General features: G+C 40.0%; 1 protein-coding gene and 1 pseudogene across 12 annotated transcripts in view; one reads left to right on the top strand and one right to left on the bottom strand.

Moving 5' to 3' along the window:
* The window catches only part of Celf2 (CUGBP Elav-like family member 2), a 500527-nt gene that overhangs the window by 447434 nt on the left and 31361 nt on the right, over window positions 1-21732 (top strand). For all 12 annotated transcript variants that reach the window (XM_028764796.1, XM_028764795.1, XM_028764798.1 and 9 more), the window contains 2 exons: window positions 153-216; window positions 12801-12935. In XM_028764796.1, the coding sequence (XP_028620629.1) occupies window positions 153-216; window positions 12801-12935 (199 nt within the window). The remainder of the gene's footprint in view (window positions 1-152; window positions 217-12800; window positions 12936-21732) is intronic.
* On the bottom strand, window positions 14152-14403 carry LOC114618979 (annotated as a pseudogene).

The raw sequence follows: 21732 nt of genomic DNA, 5'->3' as shown, positions 1-21732 counted from the left end.
ATGGATTTACACCCCTAACTCTGGGCACCTTCAGCCCATCAACAGGGAGTGGCAACTATATAAATGTAAAGGAAACTAAATTTGTACCCAATATAATGAGGGACTGCCTGGTCTCCACATTGTTCTGACTGAGCTCCTGTGTTCTTTTGCAGCTTCTGCAACAGGCCACCTCCTCCAGCAACCTGGGTGCATTCAGTGGCATTCAGCAAATGGCTGGTAAGTCATGAAACACGCTAGTCCCTTTGTCCATACTAGTTTCTGAATTGTTGGTTGTTTCAAAGCATAAAGGAACAAGGCAAAGGATCAGAGTAAAGAGTAATTAGCAGATAAGCTAGCATTTGTATCTTGGGTATTAAAGTTGGAATCAGCTGCTCTGAACTGTTCTCCTGCCTTTACATTTATCATCAGAGCTCACCCTGCAGAACAGTTATGAGGGAGGCTACAGACTTCTGCAAAATATATTCGTTAGTTATTTGTGGGATTTTTGTTAATGTGATGATAACTGGGAGATTTCTGGCAATATTCCTATATCTAAGGGCAGATGAAATGATTAACATCTCCAAAATTTTTTAATAATAGGTGATCAATAAAAATGTTCTGACCTCCATAACAAAAGTCAAGATCACCAGCATACATTTGATACAGTTTGTAGTCCCTTGATAATGACAGACAATTAACACAGCACCTTTCTTAAACTTTAGTACCCAATTAACAGAATTGTGCATCAGAAGCTTTTATGTAAAAGTATAATCTTTGTTCTCAGAAAAATCAAAGTGTTACTGAATTTGAAAAGCAGCTTATTGAAGGATTCCTTTTCATAATGAGCTGTGCCAGTAGCTGCAGCAACTCGGTGATTAGTGAAAGGTCAGCGCTCCTTGCCACCTTCCATGCTGACACCTACCCTAGCTCAGGGCCAGAGAGGCAGTGTGCACAGGAAATCAGAATGCAGGAGGATCAGGAGAAAGCTTTCTCCTTGTTTGATTCCAAAAGGGTAGGTGTGGGGAAAGACAAAGAAGAGATTGAGGGAGGCGTGTTAGAAGGAAATGGTTTTCTTTAAGGATGCCCCTAATTAATTAAGTAAAATCCACATGTATAAAATAAAAACCAGTTTTAGTTATGTATCACTATAGAAACTCGTCTTTTCCAATTAATTTTTTTCCCCAAATATATACCTTTAGTTGGTTTTGGCAGTGGTGATGTTTATTCTGAAAGATTTCTCTCCACTTGTGTTCTGTGAGGAACAGCCCAGTGTTCTGTTGTGGTCCACAAGGTAAGGGCAATTTGTCAGATTGTATAATTTATTCAGATCTATTGCTATCACTGTAATATAGCTTTTAGATTATTCAAAATACACATTTTGAAATGATAAATAGTAAAATGTTTGCAATTATATTTAAGAAAACGTGTTAGGATGCTGGCCTTAGAACTAACAATCACGTTGACTGGTTAATGTGTCTAATCTGTGAAGGAAACTAGAGAGTATTAGTAAAATATTCAAGGGAGTTGCTATGCTTTGAAAGGAAAAGAAAAAACTCTGAGTTGTAAGCTGCTAAAGTACATGCTGACATTGTCACATTTGAACAGTGGGAGGGGTGTGTCTCTTCTAGTAGCACAGACCCACCAGATTGAAACCTAGGGGTTTTCCTCAGTGGCAGCCTTGAGCTCCCCTACCCCAGAGCTGCACTATGCAGAAAAGGTTGTTTGTTCCTGAGGCTGTTGCCCAGCATGCCTTCCCAGGTAGACGGAATGCCCTGCCATTTTTCATTAGGATGTGTGTGCCTCTGCCATGCCAGCTACAGGTGGAGATCTTAGCATTCACATGTTCTGTGTGCTCATTTGAAAACTAAGATTATCTAGGAATCCCCTTAAAAGGTGTCATGGAGCAGACAGCTAATTTAAAGACATTCTGTAAATGCTCTGGGGTTTCCAAAATATCTGTTTCTTGAAGCTTCATTATGGTGAATGCAATCAAATACTGAACAGTCCATTGTGTGCCAACATCTAAAATACGTATCACACCACTTTTTATGTAACTTTATAAAAGAACTTCTCACTTAAATAAGTGATCAAGTTTCATCTTTCTAAGTATTTAAGCATTTAGGGTATTTTTTTTCAATAAAGTAATGAGATGTCTTGTCCGAATAGGACTTAACTTTGGGAGGACTTACTTTCTGCTCTTGCCATTTACCTCCCACAGCATATGGGGTGATCATGGTGGATGGTGACATAGACTGCTTGCTCATTTTGTTGCTGTTCTCTTGTAGTGAAGAGACACCACAACCAAGGTGACTTTTAAAAGAAGCATTTAACTGGGGACTTGTTTACAGTTTCAGAGGATTAGACCATGATCATCATGGTGGAAAGCATGATGGCAGGCAGGCATGCCACTGGAGAATGAGCTGAGAGCTTACATCTGCTACATAAGCACTATGCAGTTGTGACTGGGCCTGACATGGGCTTCTGAAACCTCCAAGAGCATCCCTTCCAAAACAGTGCACCAACTGGGAAGCAAATGTTCAAATGTCTGAGCCCATGGGAGCCAGTCTCATTCTGGCCACCACACTGCCTAACTCCCCAGCTTCCCTTACCAGAGTGCCTCTAATACCTCAATTGGGTCAGTGCTCAAGGGCACGCTGCATTCTTGGAGAGCAAGGCCTGGCCCAGTGGCTTAATGGCACAGCCAGTCTTCCTGTAAAGGTGCTAGAGACCATCTCTGAATAGATGAGTGAAAGTCTGTGACTTGACAGATGTAAATTTGTATTTTGGATTCATTCCCAGCAAAGCCCAAGTCAAATGCCCAGTTTTTTAATTACAAAACTTAGTTTTAGCTGTACATACAAACTGAAAAGCACCAGAAAAACCATTGTTACTATTCAAAATTGCATTACTGAGAGTTTGGAGATAGTTTGTCTAATATAAAGCATGTTACAGAATACATTATAAACCACAAATACAGTAATAGCCATAGCATAATAAAGTTGAGAGAACCCAGGAGGTCATTTAATCCCAGCCCCACCTGCTTTTCAAATGTTTTTTGAATGACTGATAGTGTAAAGGTGGGGGAAACATAAAGTTAAAAGTAAAAGTACACAAATCATACTGCCAAGGAGTGAAACATTTTGAAACCAATTCAACAGCTTTCAGAGCATAAGTCTTTCAGGAGACAGGGATTTTAAAATAGTTTGTCTATTTGAGCAAAACGTTTTTCATTTGAGAAGAGAACAAAGGCAAAAAATAAAACAAAAAAATAAATTTTAAATGACATATTACTAAATAATTCATCAGTAAAGTCTAATTGTTAGACCATAGACCCTGTAGCTAGCTTCATTTCTCTCTCAGTCACAAAAATCAAGCCATAGAGCCCTTAGCTGTTTCTAGTTAAGAAGCTATGCTATATAGTATCCTTGCAGCCCCTCCCTCTTGCTGCTGCAAGGTAAGTTTGAAGTACTTCTTAATAATGCCTGCATCTTGGCATTTACACTAAGCCATACTAAATCATATGGTGTCGGACTTCCCACCACCTCCTGAAAACCTATAGAAATCAGAAAGCTCCTTTTGTCGTTCAGAGCATCTGAAGACTTTCCTTTAACTAACCCCATCATGCTGCATATGGTGGCTGTCTCTCCCTTCAAGGCCCCATCATGTTGTCTTTGGTATGGTATATCTCTCGTAATGGCCTTATAATGCTCATTCTGAAGGGTAGCTTCATAAAGCAAGCTCTTTTCCCAAACCAGATACATCTGGCCTCTATTTTCAGTGTATAGTATAATGAACTATACTTTATACTTTAGCTATATATCACCTATATGTTTTCTTCAAAAAGATGTAAACATTTTCCCTTGAAACTAGAATTTTTTATGATTTTTATAAAAGGGAACCTTTACTAAATATGGGGTTTTATAGCAGAAATGGATTTAGAATCAAATCTTCATCAGCTAAACCCTTTTATGTATATTTACTGTGCTTCTGTAAATGTGAAGGGAGAGAGCCTTCTTTTAATTGATTTGACTTTCCCTTTTAAAACTTCTAACAAAACATATTGATAATCTACTCACCTCTAGTATTTGTTCAATGAATTTTTGAAATTTGATAAGTGTGGGATCTGCATCTTCTTAAGAGTATGTATCTTAGGTGAAGGAGAAAGAACAAAGACCAAGTATCCTTTTGGTCTTTAACTTCTTCATGGCTACTGTGGCACCTTAGAAGACTGTTTAATGAGAAAATTAGAACACTTCACATTCGCTTTAACTTAGATCCTTGGAATATCACACAGTTTCAAGAGTATAAAAGGCAAAATCATGTCTTTATTACACTGCAATCAAAAAAAACAAAAGTATGAAATGGTTAAATGTTCTGTTGAGACCACAGCCAGTGCCATTCAGTAGACTGCTGTGGACTAGGATACAGACCTCCCAAAACCACTTTATGAATGTGTGACCGTTAGCATGCCATTTAAGAAGGGGGCAAGAAGGGCTAACAAACTTAGTGCAAGTCATTGAGTTGTGGGTATGGATCTATATTTCAAACCTAGTTAACCTGATCCAAAACCTGCTCTGTCTGTGCAGTGTGACCCAGCCAGGCCAGGTATGTTTGCACAAACTCAGGCTCCAGTGATGTGCTACACAGATGGCCTAATGACAAGCCCCAACTGATAGTAGAGCCCCACAGCTACTAAAGAACTAGCTGCTCGGAGCAGACAGAAAACTGCCTCCCTTCATTCTGGAAAATGTTTCCAATTTATTAAGGCTGCATATGTCAAACAAGAATATTTTTTAGAACAAGAAGGGTTTTGTGGGTTTTTTGTTTTAGTTTTTGTTTTATGTGCATTGATGTTTTGTCTGCATGTATGTTTATGTGAGGGTGTCAGATCCCTTGGAACCAGAATTACAGACAGTTCTGAACTGCCTCCTGGATGCTGGGAATTGAACCCAGGTCCTTTGGATGAGCAGCCAGTGCTCTTAACCACTGAGCCATCTCTCCAGCCTTTTTTTTTTTTTTAAAGACAGGTTCTTGCCCAGGCTAGCCTCAAACTCAGTATGTGACCAAGAATGACCTTGAACTCATGGCCCTCCTGCTGCTCCCCTCTGAAAAGCTAGGATTACGGGTATGCACCACCACAACCAGTTTCTGTGGTGCTGGATGCAGAACCCAGGGGTTGCCCGTGATAGTCAAGTACTCTACTAACTGAACTATATCCTACCCCTAAAATCAGACATTCATAATAAATCATAGAGACTTGAAGCTATAGGTTAAGAGAAAATATCTATTGAGGAATAGTGGAACTGCTGAACTTTGAATTTGATTAAGCTGACTAATTGCCTTCTAAAAATCTGCTGTAAATTTTGAAAGTAATAATAAATTATGAATTGAAACAGTTGCTTAAGACAACAAAAATACTTCTCCTTTTGTGAATTTAAAACCCAGTCTCTGAGAAGATTGTCTGAGAGTGTCTTTAACAAATAGAGAAGAGGGTTTGCAAAACCAGTGTCTGGGCAGTCTGAGAATCTCCAGTTGGAGCAGCTCCCAGCATGAAGTGTGCTCATGGACCCACAAAGACCCTGTGTTCTTCCCTGAGTCTCCAGCAGTCCACACCACAGACACTTCCTGTGAATGTGCTAATAGGCCTTATGAGAATGTTCTATAACCACCCATCTGTCACTTTTTAACAGACCTGATTGGCAAGCACTTGTAACAACTGACATCTGTTCCCACTTATTGATATGCAGATTTATGGTAATTGCCATGAACAATAAGACACAAAATTACCTAAGGTGAACATTAAATTAAATTTTCATGCCCTTCTCCTTATAAATAATTTTTTTAATCTTAAATTTCAAGTAGGAATATGTGCATCTGTTTTGTACATAATTTCTTCATTTTGGAGGATTTTTTTTCCTTCTTAAATAATGAAAACTTAAATCTCCTTATTCCCTACTCTTTTTCTTTTGCCATGGTCATAGTAACTCACTTTTAGATTTCCTAAAACTTAAGTGTTTCTCATGTTTTGTTACTTTATTACCCTGGGTTTGAGAGGTACCCAGCTGAGCACAAGTTAAATGTGGCCATTTTTCTTCTCAGAAAAGCTGTTTGCCAAGCCAGAACCAGCTTCCAAGAAGGGTGACAGGCGCCTTCCAGTCTGGTGCCCTTTCATGGTGAAAGAGAAAGTATGAGTCGGTGGGAAGAGCCTACTACAGGCAGGAACTGAGAAGAAGGAAAGACAGGGAGCACTCCTCACCTCAGGAGGAAGTGAAGGAAACCCCAAGTGTGGATTCCAAATGCCTGGAAGCAAAGACTATCCAAAAGTGACTGCCTGTGGAGCTCTAGCTCTTGTCTTTTGCCCAGGGAGAGTAGGGCAGAGTCAGTAAAGGGAGGAGAGATCTTACAGTTCCATCAGAACATCTGTGAGTGGGAAGCAGCTTAAGATAGAGGGTAATCTATGCTGTAGAAAAGTCTGGCGAGGGTGGGAAGCAGATTGAACCTCTGTGAGCTTGCCCCACCTGCTTTCATTACATGGAGCCATTACCTTCTCTCCAGACATCCATCCCAAGAAGGGATAATAAATGACATGTCTGATTTTGAGTGAGAGCACCCTGGCCAGGTACCCGTTTGTGGCAGAAAGCGCTGTCACCAAGGCTGTGCTGTTGTCACTGGAGGGCAGAAAAGTACCATGCCCAGTAAGTTTCCCATGCTCCTTCTAGTCACCTAGGATCACACCATTATTTGCCGGTAACATTTAGACCACAGACTGATGTGAGAAGGCCACAGAGAGGCATGGCCAGGAGAAGAGCTGTCTGACCTGGATCAGACTGGGTCGAGGGAGAAGGCACTGTGCCCTGTGCTCACCTACCAAGCATCCCCGTGTTCAGCTGGTGTGGTCACAGCCAAGGGAAGATCAAGGGAAGCCCTTCTCAGGCTTCAGGGCTGCCCTGTGGCACCGCCTAGCTTCCATCTCTGTTGAGTCCACGCTTCAGCTGTACCTGTGGAAACATGAACACAGGCTCTCTGGCTTGTTTCCCCTGCACGTGTGTTTACACTGAAGAAGAGGATCCTTTTCTTTGCCTACCACTCCTTAGTTCCAGTTTCTTCTTGACTTCTTATATCATAGAATCACTACCCCATCTAGAGAAATTTCATTCAGTTGGTTTCTTTCCCTAGGACTTAGAACTGAAAAGTTATCTTGATAAGTCCAAGGTTACATACAACTTTCTGGGATCTTTCACAGAAAAAAATGTTTCATACATAATAAGCACACTTTTTTTTCATAAAGTTTAGGGTGTTCATGGACTGCCTGAACCCCATCAGTGGACTTTGAGCTGTCTGGGAGAAAGGATATATAAAGGCTTTAGTATTGAGAAAGAGGCCACAGAAATCTATCTGTTCACTGAGACAACTGTAGCCAGTGATCTGTTGTGTCTGATGGGAGTAAAACGGGAAGATGGGTATAAAGAGAGTGAATTAAAAAAATGAGACAAGTGATTCAGAAAGATGACAGAGCATAGATGAAATACTTCCTGGTCCACTTGATTTTAAGCAAGATTACCCTGAATTTCAGGTACTATAAGCAGTGTTGCGAGGTGATATCTTTAAGGCCTAACATTTCTACCAAGCAGGACTTGCATTAGGTCATAATGGCCAAATGACTCACTGGACAGCTTTGGTTGTCTTAGTTTGTATTAGAGGTTAACAAGACCACTGTACTAAACATGAGGAACAGGTAAGTGCTGTGTCCAGCCATAGTTCTTTTTGAAACTTTATGCTGTACGCTTGTCCCTTCCTTTCTCCCTGCTCGTTCTAAATTCTTATGGTGTACAGTTTAGTCAAGTAAATGGGAGTGACAGCAGAAGGAAGAAAGGCAAAAGAGCCCTAGGTGAAGATCAGGAGGACAGAGGGGACAAATGGAAAGGCTGGACTCACAGGAGGGAGACAAGCGTATTAAGGAGAAACCACATGATGCTCTCAGATTTCCTAGGACTGCCCCTTCCAGAAATGGCTTCTGAGGACTAGGTAGTGGTGTTTTGACTTTTTCATACTTCACTTCCCTCTGTGACATATTCAGCAGCAGTAGTGCACATACCATATGGTTTTGTTATGAATCCTGAGACCACATGTAAAGCAAAGAGAAGCATGCTAGTCTCTGCTTTTCCCTCATTCTCACAAGCTTTATTTAAGATAGTACTGCTGTTGCTAGCTGAAGTCAAGAGAACTTACTATTTGAGCCCAGCTCTATCCAAGGTTGCAGTCTTTGGTCTTTACACAGATTGATTCTCAGAAAATAGATTCTATTTTAATTATACTCTAGTTAGGGATCTCAAGGTACAAGCAGTTAGTTTTCTCGAGATAGCTGGGGTGAGAAAAGCTCAGGGGTTTTTTTTTGTTTGGTTGGTTTTTGGTTTTTTGGTTTTTTCAAGACAGGGTTTCTCTGTGTAGCCCTGCCTGTCCTGGAACTCACTCTGTAGACCAGGCTAGCCTCGAACTCTCGAACTCAGAAATCTGCCTGCCACTGCCTCCCAAGTGCTGGGATTAAAGGCGTGCGCCACCACCACCCGGCAGAGAAAAGCTGAGTTTATTTACATCTAGGCCTTCTCAGAGCAAAGCTGCATTCTCTTCACCAGGCCACACTGCTTTGGGTAACTAGTGATTGTTGCCACCAACACAGAATCTTGTGCATTCCAGGTACTAGGAATAGACGTCAAGGGTAAAAGACAGTATGGTCTTACCAGGACTACATTGAAAAACCAGGAGTGTGGAAACCATGTCTGGGAATAGGGGTCCTGGATCTAGGAAGTGGCAAGTACTCTGACTTTTCTCTGCTGTCCCCATGATACTGACGGCTTACATTTTAGAATAGGATGTGAACACCGTTCCAGAGAAAGACAGTAATCCCCCACACCTCAGCTGACCAGTGTTTTCCTCTGCTTCTCTCTCAGTTCTATGTGATCAGAGGCTTTGGTGATAATGTGATTGAGTGTAGGCTTGTCTCTAAACACACTAGTAAACTCGAAGGAGTTCTCTCAGTCACTGCCTCCCCCCTACTCTAGTGTCCAGCAGCCTCCTTGTGCATGAAAGTCTTCATATATAATTTTAATATAAGTGTATACAGTAAATTAATGCAGTTGCTAGTAGGATTTCTTTATCCTACTAGTTCCCAGTAATGAGAGACCAACAGAGAGACCAAGATGTCATCTCAAGCTTCACCTCAATACCTAGGCAGTCTGTCTTAATCCCCTCAACTAATCTGGCTACCTCCCAGCCAAGATCCTAATATGGCTTTCCATGCTTCTGCTAAACTCTCAAAAACTCTTTCCCCATTCCTCCTCATAGCAGATTCTACTTTTCCCTCTTTCCCCTTCCCCTGGCTTGTGGAAATCCCACCCTATTTGCTCTTGTGCTCAGACATTGGGTGATTAGCCTTTATTGACAAGACAAAGAATAAATGGTAAGAATTGTTTACACAAACTTAAGAAGGATTCTTGACATAAGCATTATAATGCTGTGTCCAGATTGAAACAAGATATGAGGGCAGAGAAATCAACAATTGAATAACACAAGGATAAGCTTTACTAGTACACAAACACATTCCACCTATCCCCAGTCTTCCTTGTTGCCCATTTATTCTCAGTGCCTTGCACAGGGACTGTCCCATCATGACTCTTTAGGAAATACTGAGTAGTTCCATGGATGAGGGATAGACTGGTAGGTGAATATAGAGACTTCCTGACTCTCTCAAACTCTGCTCCTTTCCATTTTCCTCAAATCACTCAGATGCTGAGAATTACAGTGGCCTTTCTATTCTGCTACTATCTTGGCAATGTTTACCAATAGCTTGTCTTTGCATTGTAGTGGTCTTTGAACATCTTTGAGCCATCCCCCAGAGTGGTATCTTAGAGTCAGTCTATCATTCTACCTGGCCTTTCTACTTATCAACAAAAAAAGTTTGAAGAGGATGGCAGAGACTGCTCAGATGGTTATATATATGAAGGGGAAATGAGAAAGGTCACTTTGGAAAGGCCACATACCCTCACCCTGAATTCATACAGGGACAGGACAATGGGAAGAGAGAGAGCCACATTTTTTTCTCCTTGGCACCAAGACCTGTAGTGAATGGTAGGATGTAAGCCATAAGGTAAAGGATTTCTGTCTAACAAATGTACATTTAATTAGATGAGAACTGAAGGAAAACAGTAAACATTTAATATTGATATAAATACCAAAGAGCTATCAATGGGAAAAACTAAAAACATGATTGGCTGTATAGACAGTATTCTTGATAAAGGTTTATTAAAATTATGTGCTGTTATTCAGAGTCTATCTATGAACTGCCATGTATTCATTCTCCCACCCCAGGTCCACCCTCTATGTCTGTGTGTCTGTGACTGTGTGTGTTTTGGTAGACTTGAACATGAATAAGATAAAATCTTTTGTCTTCAAAAACCTTAGTGTTTTGTTATAAAGGACACAGAACAAGTAAAGAAGCTTGTAGAAACACACTGAAAGTGAATGTGTTAGATGCAAGCTGCGTTGTTGTCAGAGTGAAGCAGTGAGGCAGAATGTAGTGGCCATGGGCTCAGAAGGCTATGCTCAAGGCTGCAGATAAGGACCTGATATTGCTAACCCATTGAACATACTCAGCCAGGCTAATTAACAGAGAAACTTGTGACACTGGCTCCAGTGCTGTGCTTCCCCCTTGGAGAGAGTCAGATAAACTGGAAAAGGGCCCTCTGGCCTGAGCCTCTGTCTGTTATTAATTGCTATTAAATGCATGGTATAGGTTTTCATTTCAGTACTAAATCCTCTTATATGCCCAGCTGTCTGTTGGTGATGTAGTGTGGTCATCTTGTTCAAATCATTAGACATTAGAGGGACCGTTAGTTATAAAAAGGGACAGATGGATCTATGCAGGGCCTCACTCTGTGCACAATCACTCACGGTCCAGGTGCTCTTGTCACACTTGAGTATGGAGTGGGTTAAGTACAGCCTTATTTGGTCTGAATGGGTCTCACTAAAGCCAGGCAGCTCCATTTCTCTACTGCCACTTTGCTAAAGTGAAACTGAAAAGTTAGCCCAGTGCTGCTTAATACCCACAGTGTTTCTAATAATATGCCACTATTTGACCATTATCAGAGAGACAAAGAGAGCCTTCCTCACAAACACATTTGATCACCAGATTTCACAAATTCCATATCCTGCTTCTATGCAGTGCCACCAAAGAAGTGGCAGTTGTTCTGGTTTCCATCCCAACCCAACAAGTCTAATGACTCCTTAAGGAAGGCGGGATTCGATTTGTGGCATAATGAGAACTTATTTTACAGCACAACCCTCAGGAGTTTCTTTTCAAATCAGGAGGCCAAGCAAAGGAGCACACAGAAATAGTGTTGTTTCTGGGGCTCAGCTGCCAAGCCATTATTTATGCACTCAGCCAGCTATACACTGCTGGCCAGCAGTCTGTTTAGGAATGTTGTTAGAAAAATCTATCTCCCTTCCCCCAGCACAAATGGACCATTACCAGGGCACTCTTCTTAAGCAGATCAAATTTGTTGTAGAGATAGTTACTGAGTATCTGGATTCTCGTCCTAAGAAGGTAAAGTTAATCTGATTACTTGACTCCAGTCTCTTTCTATATAGAACTCTTTAACTGTTCTTTATAAGAAGAGAAACCTCATTGCCTTAGCTTACTCTGAGCCCATCTTATACTTTTACACATTGTTTACATTTTGTTCTTAACTTTTACTAATCAGAAGTTCATTGTAGTCAAAAATATGTTGGCTGTAGGTTTAACATGTGTGTTTGTATGTCAAAAAGAAAGGGAGGAGAAAGAGAGAGAAAGGGAATGTCTACTACCACATATATGTGTAGATCAGAAGACAGCTTGCAGGAGGTGGTTCTCTCCTTCTGTTATGTGGTCCTGAGGTTGGATCTCAGGCAGCAATGCAAATACAACTAAAGTAATTTAAGGCTGTACCAGTTTCTGCCCCTCCCATATTGAGTTCCTACTGTGCAGATAATAAGATAAATCTGAAGACAACTGTAATCACTAACATTCAGAGAGTAGTTACTTGGATCATGCCAAAGTAATTTGCATTCATCGTATTTATTTGTATAACTCCCTGCATTCAGGTACAGTTAACCTAGCCACCAAGAAACAAAGAGGCTAATTCATTTGCCTACATCTATATATCTGGAAAAAAAAAACAGACCAAGATTAGAACCTGTGTCAGTTTAATTTCAGAGCAGGAACATTTAAGCAGTGAACTATATAATTCCTCTGTGGTATCTGTGCACCTGTAAGATTGGCAAATGTGGAGTTGACCCAGTGCTTGTCCTGCAGCCACCTAGGCCCACACCTCATGGTTCTCATGACAGCTAAGTCACCATTATCCTGTCAGGTCTCTACAGAATCCTCCCTTAACTTCCAGAATTACCTCTATAACCCTGAGAGAAAGAAGGCAGTCCTGAGTTGGGATGCCCCCATTGAGCTGTCTGTCTAAAAGTACTGGATACAGTGCAGGTCCCCTTCTTAGTATTCCATCTCTAGTAATGGATGATGAACTCATTAACACTCAGAGGAGGTATCCTGAGAAACAGAACTCAGTTCCTATTCAAGACATAATTATACATATACCTGAGGCAGTTCTGATGAGCAAATCATAGGCTCAAGGGCAAGAGTTTAGATGGTGTGTGTCTGTGTCTGTGTGTGTGTGTGTGTGTGTGCGCGCGCGCGCGCGCGCGCGCGTGTGCGCACTCAGTTTCATTCTAGAAAATTTGGTCCTGTGGCTAATATCACTTTTCTCTTTCCTCTACAGGCATGAACGCTTTACAATTACAGAATCTGGCAACGCTGGCTGCTGCTGCAGCTGCCGCTCAAACCTCAGCCACCAGCACCAATGCAAACCCTCTCTCTAGCACAAGCAGTGCCCTGGGAGCCCTCACAAGTCCCGGTGAGTGGGAAGCTATACTCTTCCACCACATGATACAAGGTCAATATGCATTCAAGTCTTCATGTACCCAGAGGCAGGGAGTTAGGTTGGATTTTTCCAGGACAGAGCTGGGAAACCTGCAGGGTCTCTGGTTTATTATAGTTCCTACTTTCTTAAGGAGAAACTTGAGTGGCTGTGTTTTATTTTCCAAGGGTAAAATGGAACAAGTTTTCAATGAAGAAATTCATAGTATCTTTATTTTTACCAATGTTTCCTTTCTTTCTTCCAATACTTAGGTATTGATTACTATAGCAACTCTCAGTCTTACACTCCGCTTTTGTGTCCTGTTCTCTTAAAGGGGAAAAAAGTTTAAGAATTTTCTACTGGTTCTCAAACTATGATCTCTTCAGTGTTTATTTTCATATCAACTCTATCCTGTACCTTTGAGTTTAAAAATCATGATGTAGTAAGGACATTGTGTGTTCATTTATGGTCATATTCTGGGTTGTGTAATTGGATATCTTTTTTTTTTCCTTAGAAATTTTGTTGGCCTTATTCAAGGGCTAGTAACATTTTTTTTTGTACAAGAAAGACCTAATATGGTTACACATTTATCATGAATTGTTTTCTTTATTTTTTAAAAAAAGAAAAAAAAACATTTCATTGACTTCCTTCTCTGAATTTTCTGGGTCTCTCCTTCTCTGTAACCTACGAGGGAGTGTGCTTGGACAATGTTGCTGCTAACTTTGAAAGTCTCATGACCTTCTGTCACCTGTGTCCAGATGATAAGCTAAGTGGTAACAGAACTTTATTGTAATTGTGCAAGGTTTTCTTATGAAAAAATAGGAAATGAAAGCTACAGCATATTCCTGACAGCTTTCTCAAGAAGTCTGACTTCAGGAAGCAATAAAACATGCTCCTCAGACCTGTAGAACTAAAAGGAAAAACAGCCCTTGGATCTTTATAAAGCATTGTTTATCTAGAAAGAAGAAAACCAAGCAATGTTTATAAGAATCTCCTGAATTTATCTCTAATGTGCTAAAAGTCTCTAGACAGCAACCCATAAGTATGGTGATTTAATTCTTTCAAGAATTTTAAAAATACATCATTACTCTATGTGTTATGGGCTTTACTTTTTGGAATAAATGATATTCCTGAAAAATCAACTTTGGGGGGAGGTTGGTTTTACACTTTTATTGGAGGGCAACAGGGAAGGGGTCTCTTTCATCAGCAGAATTCATAGGTTCTTCAGCCATTACAGGCTTGGGCCCAGAGGCTCCTGAGGGTGGCCAGGCACATCAGACATATTCCCATTATCTCTCACAGGCAGCTAGTAGGGTATAGCCTAGTTGGTCACGCCATCATACTTGGTGTAGGGGCTAACCATGGGCATAATTATAGCTAGGACCCAGACAGAGGAGGACACTACCACCAGCACTGGCTCCTTTGTCCAGGCATTCTTGAGGAAGGTAGAGATTCTTCTGGCCATCTTGGTCTTGGCAGAGACTGAAAAGTCAACTTTTGACAATATTTTCAAGAAATGAACTTATAGTTTTAATAAATCCTTTAGTGACCCTATACTATTTTCCTTTTTCCAACAACAACAACAACAAAACTTAAGCAGATAAAGTTTTATTTCAAGAGTACAAGGGTATCATAATTGGGAAGTCATAGCTGCAGGACCTTGAGACTGCTGGTCACATTATATCTATAGTCTGAAGCAAAGGATAAATGTTGGCGCTCAGCTCAGGTTCTCCTTTTTATTTACCAACCCCTCCAGATCATAGACCGGTACAACCCACATTCAGTTAAACGTCTCTAGAAATATTCTCACAGACACAGCTAAAGGTTTGTCTCCTAGGTGGTTCTAGATCTTGTTAAGCTGACAGTCAATTTCAAGCATCACAAACAACTTGAACATTGTTAGTTTCTCCCTTATGAAAACATCAGTGATTTCCTTAAAATATATTACATATGAAATATTATAATTTGGTGGTGTCTCACACCTTTAACCCCAGCATTAGGCAGAGGTGGCTAGATCTCTATGAGTTTCATCTCTCTGAGACCAGCCTGGGCTACATAATGGGTTCTGAGACAGCCAGAGAAAATAGAGAAACACTGTCTCAAAAGAAGGAAAAAAAGAAAACAGGTCCATGTTACTGGATCCATAGCCATTTGTGTTAGCTCTCCCATCACTAGGACAGAATGAATGCCTGACGTAACTTGTCTTGCCTATGATTCAGAGGGTTCTGTCCATAATCATTTGACACTGTTTCTGAGCCCATCACAAGAAACTCCACTGTTAGAGTATAGCTGGGAAGGTTTTTTGTCTAATGACAATAGGAAGTAAAGACAAAATACAGGAAGTGACCAGGGCAAGATACAACTTCTAACAACATGTCCTAGTAACCTACTTCCTCTAGGTAGGTCCCAACTCCAGAAATTATTAAAAGTTTACGAAATGATGCCACTATCTAGGAGATAACCTCTCAACATATGAGTCAATTGGAGACATTTCAGATACAAACTATATTACCATTTCATCCAATATTTTGAAAATCATGAATTTTTTTATTTTATATTGTAGTTTTGCGTTGATAAGACAAGGTCTCACTGTATACCCTTGGCTGACCTGGAACTCACAAAGATCAGCCTGCCTCTCTCCTAGGTACTGGATTTAATGTGTGTGCCACCATGCCTGGCTATGAATTTTATTTGGACCTTCTTTTTTTTTTTTTTTTTTTTTTGGTTTTTTGAGACAGGGTTTCTCTGTATAGCCTTGGCTGTCCTGGAACTCACTCTGTAGACAAGGCTGGCCTTGAACTCACAAATCCACCTGCCTTTGCCTCCCGACTGCTGGGATTAAAGGTGTGCGCCACCACCACCCGGCTTATTTGGACCTTCTTAAAACGGAGGGTGTTCAGCCTAAGAAGATGTCCTGTGTGTCAGAAGGGAAGTTTAATTATCTGAAAATATCCCATATTCTTCAGCCAAAGAGACAATATATTTGAAGATACATTTGCCCTCCTCCTGCTGTGGTCAACATGTCCCATTAGCAGTGAGTCCTATGCTGTCTTCCCAAAGCAGCAGGCTGCCCTTCAGTAGATGCTGCTGCCTGACGATCCCTGAAAGGGGTTTTCCCTGCAAAAGAACGCTCTTCATACTAGCTGAAAGGACTTCATTAGAACCTTTATCTGTGGCAGCAAAAACTATTTAAAACTAACTTTTTGATTATTTTTCCTATGTAAGTAAAAAAAAATTATTTAAATAAAAGTCCATACCTTCCATCAGGGACTTTTTCAGAGATGTAGAAAATATAGTTAGTAACGTTAGTAACACCCCTGCCTCTATTCGTCTTCAGGATGATCGCTGATAAGATAAAGTGTTAGATGCTGTCACAGGGATAGTGCTATTACTCATATTTTAAAATGAAAGTCGAGTGAGTTCACGATCTGTACCATGAACAGTCATACTGTAAAATACATGAAGCCTCATCTTTTCACTTCTACACAGGGCTTGAATTTACCATGTGTTTAAATATGTCTCATAAGTTCCAGACAAACTCATCTACAAAGGAAAGGGACAATTTAATCCCCAAACTATTAATTTTTTTCATAATTGTAAATTTATCTTTTCAATTTTGCATACTGAGAAAAAGTCTCCCTACAGCATTATTATAAATGATTTTAAATAGTCTTGGCTTTAAAACATGAAAGATTAAGCTTTAATTTTTGTTTTAAAAAATCCCCTTAAGCAATAAATAGGTTCCTTTGTCTCATGGCCTTGAAATAAAAATTAAAATAGTTTAAATTGCCCATGGTTAGAATAAGTGTTTCATGCAATTATCAGATAGTAGTGAATAAAATTAGAAATTAAATCATGAAAGAATAAAAAGCAGGTAAGTGCATATTGTTCCTTTTATGAGTTCCTCATGGGTCTTCTGGAACCTAATTTAATTGTTTCTTTTCTTTTGATAGGCTAATTTTCCCTTTATTTACTTCAGTCTTCTATTTAGTTAATTAATTCTTGGGTCATTTTTTATTACCCACTTTTGAACCTGTTTTTGAGAACCATGTTTGTTTTATAGAAAGAGACAAACTGCATGTCCAGCAGACAGCTAGGTATTAAAGGTATCCTACAGTGTTTATAGGTGAGTTGTTGTTATCTAGTAATGTTCAGAGCTTGGAAATCAGTATTACTTTCAGCATGTGAACTTTTCTTTGGCATTTTCTGTCTAAATCCTAATACTGCAATACTGCACTTGTCTACTGTGTTATTTCTTAGCCTCCTGTTTTCTTTCTTTTTTTCTTTCTCTCTTTCTTTCTTTCATTTTTTTTTTTTTTAGAAAAAGATGTTTTAAAATTCTCCAAATGTTTTTGTAAGTGCAGACTCAGTCAAGTGCACACTTCAAGATAATGGATAATTTCTTTCAATAGCATAAGACATTTTAAAATGCCAGGAAGCATTACTTTATTCCCACTGCTGGCTCTTCAAAGCGTTTTCCCTTTAAATTTTCGGCAGTCTTTCTCCTTGAAGACTGCAACAGTCTGAGTTCCATCCAAATATTGATGCGACCTGCTGGAGCACTTAAGGCTAGAGAAAAGGAGAGGTGTTTTCATGGGCTCAGGCCCATTGTGCACTCCTCACATAGATGACTGGGAGTGGGTACTGTCCCTGTTCATATCTGTGTCACTCAGGCAGATGCATATAACAAGATACAAAATCTGACTCTAGAGGTTATCCTGCAGCCTTTCAGTTTGTAGAAGGCTTTGTTATCTTAAATATCTGCATCACCAGAGAGCCTGTGCACTTTGTGGAAAAAAGTGATTCACAGATTTCAGAGCCACACTTAGGAGCCTTTCAGCATGTGTAAGACAATATATTAAAGTCTGTTAGGCCCTACGTTGACCCCAAGCAGTGACTTGTAGGTGTGTGCCAAGGCCCATAGCAATAGATAGAAAAGACTATCTGAAGATAGGAGATGCTATCTGAAGCTACTACAGTGATGCCTGAGCTTCAGGAAGTCCAAAACTAAACCTCTCCACTGACCTGGTCTTCCTGCTACCTTCCTACTCTGTGCAGCCTGAGTCTCACATCCTGCCATGTCAACAGCATACCTCATCAGTCCTCAGCCTGCAAGTTCCACCCTACAAATGCCATATCCCCCAGCTGACACTAGCATGATAGAGACCCTTGTTTTCACTTCCTCTGTTACTACACAGGCCCCAGTGCAATTTCCATCCTCTACCCTGATGAGATCTTTAAATTTGGCTAAAGCAAAACAGCCTTCTGAGTGTGGCATCCCAGGTCTTGTCCAGATGCTCTTCCCTTCCCTGCTCCTGAGGTGTCTGTTTTCATCACATGCCTGAATGTCCCTCCTTTCTTCTTGCTCTCTGCCTTCCTAGAATCTCAGAGTTCCTCCTTTGGCCCATTCTTGGAAAGCTCTCAGCCCTCTTCTGCTTGGAGCAGTGCTTATTCTTGACATGGCATGTAGGTGTAGAATTGGCTTTTGATTTGTGTTGTTGAGACAAGATCTCATATTACCCTGGCTAGCCTGGAACTTGCTATGTAGAACAGGCTGGCCTTGAACTCCCATAGATCTACTGGACTCTACCTCCTGACTGCTAGGATTAAAGGTGTGCACCACCATGCCAACTTAAAAGTGGCTTTTAAAAAAAATCACATATTACTTCTTATGTAAATAAAACTGCAGTAAAAGTGTTTTATAATTGCTAAAAATTGTTTCAAATATCTCAGTACTTAAATTTTAATAAGCAGTGCACATGTCTTCCTCATCAATTAACTCTTCTATGGAGTGTGGTTATCACTCTAACATAAATGCTTAACTGAGTCTAGCCCTGAGTCAATAGCAGTTCCTTCATAGGAACCTTCCAGGAAGGAGGTCCTTGTGGGCCGAGGAGGTGGAAGAAAGGTGTCTCCATGAGCTGAGCATCCTGTGAATGTCACACCACTTTTCTCTCAGCTGCCTTAAGTACATGCTTCATCCCTCCACTGTAACACTCATCCTACTGTCTCTCTAAGATAATCGTTTGAACATATATATGCCGTTGTGTCACACTCTAGTCAGTAGCTCTCGATCTTCCTAGCACTGCAACCCTTTAATACAGTTCCTTGTGTTGTGGTGACCCCCAGCCATAAGATTATTTTCATTGCTACTTCATAACTATAATTCTGCTACTTTTATAAATCATAATATAAATATCTAACATGCATGATATCTGATATGCAACCCCAACAGGGTCTCAACCCACAGGTTGAAAACCATTACTCTGGATCAGAATATACATTCAAAGTAGAAACAGGTTTTTGTTATAATTCCCCCTTGCATTTGAAACATCACACTAGCTTCCAAAGGCTTGCTCGCGCGCTCTCTCTCTCTCTCTCTCTCTCTCTCTCTCTCTCTCTCTCTCTCTCTTTCTTTTTGGTTTTGTTTAGTTTTATTTTGCTTTTTGGTTGTTTCCTGTTTTGTCATTTTTGTTTTTCAAAACAGGGCTTCTTTGTGTAGCCCTTGCTGTCCTGGAACTCATTCTGTAGACTAGGCTGGCCTCAAACTCACAAAGATCTGCCTGCTTCTGCCTAGGGTTTTTTTTTCCTAATTTTTTTGATTTTTATGCAAATTAAATAGCCAAGTTGAAAGTCTACATACAATGTATAAGAGCCATTCATTCTAGTCTAATATAGTGCATGCATCTCTAAGGAGATAACAGAACTGGTCAGTGATGTTGACAAGGTCAACATAGGATTTAGTTCCTGAGGATTCATAGCCATAGTTTACATGAGAATATTTCCTTCTTACAGGAAACTGAAAATCAATCAATGCTGACATCTTAGAACAAACTTATCTAGGGTAGTTTGGTCTTTTTATTACAAGATTCTTAGAGAATGTGGCTTTCAGAGTGTTCTTATTCCATAATACAGAATAAGGAAGCATTGTTGATCGAGAGCACCTCATTTTCAGAACCACCTACTGGAAGGTAGACTTGAACAATGGCATAGTCATCCTTAGCAAGCATTATATGTATATCACTAATTCTGCATTGCAATGGAAGACCTATAGTGGTTAGAAAAAAATGAGATCCATTTAGATTAGAGTACTTTTTACTTATAATGTATTAATAAAACATGAGCCATTTTACTGGTTACTGGTTTTCGTTGTTTATCATTACAGAGAGGAAATAAATCTCAAGGCAATCAATTCGCCCCTGTAGTAGCTAGTATTGTATGTGTTTTGATTAAGAAGAGTCAAAACAGTAAAACAAGCTATTTATTTGTGGGGTTGAGTCAGTCAATAACCTTCACATCCTTTTTACTACAGAAAAGATTGACATTCACTCCTTGACTCATTTCTTCTAAGTTGTACTTCCTCATTTCTGTAAAATTCAACATTCTTGAGCTACTGGGTTTTTTACAGTTTCTCATGTCTGTTCTTGGTTCTGACATTATGGGACTCAGTGGAATCAAGAATTACATGAGCTTCTATAAGTAAAATGACACTGTAGTAATTATAATCTCCTGATGTAAGTGTTCATTCACTCAGCAAATATTTGTTGAAGATCTATTGTCAACCTGGAATTCCTTTTTCCCCTTTATTTATATAGATGAAAATTCTGCCTGCATATGTGCATGTGTACACAATTGGAGTTATGGATGGTTTGCTGCCACTTTGTGGTACCAGGATTTAAACTTGAGTTCTCTGCAAGACCACGTGCTCTAAGCCACTAGCCTTGGATCTGGAATTCTTATAAGTACTTAACACATTGGTAGATAAACCTGACAAAAAGTCGTTTCTCATGATACTGTTTGGGTTTTTTTTTTTTTTTTGAGAACCATTTTTTTAATAAGACTCCCCGTAGTAAAGTCAGCCACCTTTAAGTATAAATCATAATTTTTGCACTCTTAAAAAAAACTTTATGTAACATTTTTATCCCTCCTTATACTAAAGTCTTTGAATTGGCTAGAAATGAGGAAAGAACCTTCAGTAGTTTTCTTATCTTCTTTAAGCTGTATGTTTTTCTATGTATTCCGTGTAACCAGGGGCTCTGGGTAGATTTTGTCCTTACTTATAGATTTGACAGGAAACAAAACTAGAAGCACAAGGATTGTGCCCTGGGGAAGCCTGCTCCCACTCTTGCTTGGTAGCTTCCCAGTAGAAGCAGTACCTGATAACCAAGGGTGTATTGGTTTTGTCTAACATATTAAAATCTGAGACTCTGAAAACCCAATAGTTAAAAATACAGTGATCTTCTAGGGAGAGTTCTCTCTTCTACAGGGATCAGCCACTGTGGGTAAGAATAAAGCATGCAAATATTTCTCAACCAGACCTTTTTCAAAATACGGAACCTCCTTTAAATTACATTTTTCATCGAGAAAATGATGAGTTGAGGATGAAGAGTTATGTCAGTGGATAAGAACACTGGCTGTTTTCTGATGTCATTTCTTAACACCCTTGTAGCAACTCACAGCCCTCTGAAACTCCATTTCCAATCCCACACCCTCTTCTGGCTTTTACAGATACCAGGCACACATGTAGCACACAGACATACATGCAAGAAAAATACTCACATGTTTAAAATAATAATTTTTCAAGAAAATGATTCTGAGGTATCTAAACAGTCAGAAACACAGCTAGTTTTCTAATGCATTGGTATCTTCATATGCCAGAGGGTCTGGGCTCCTGCCAGCAGAGGAACTTTGGCACAGTAGTGCCAAAGAGGAGCTAGGCTGCCAGTAGTTTATGTGTCACTCCTACAAGCAGACGTGAGCCTCTTAATAGCTTGAACTAATTTAAGCTTAATAA

The sequence above is a fragment of the Grammomys surdaster genome, unplaced genomic scaffold (assembly GCF_004785775.1).
Source record: "Grammomys surdaster isolate TR1022 unplaced genomic scaffold, NIH_TR_1.0 146, whole genome shotgun sequence".
NCBI classification, from domain to species: domain Eukaryota; kingdom Metazoa; phylum Chordata; class Mammalia; order Rodentia; family Muridae; genus Grammomys; species Grammomys surdaster.
This window is presented reverse-complemented; position numbering and strand designations above follow the sequence as displayed.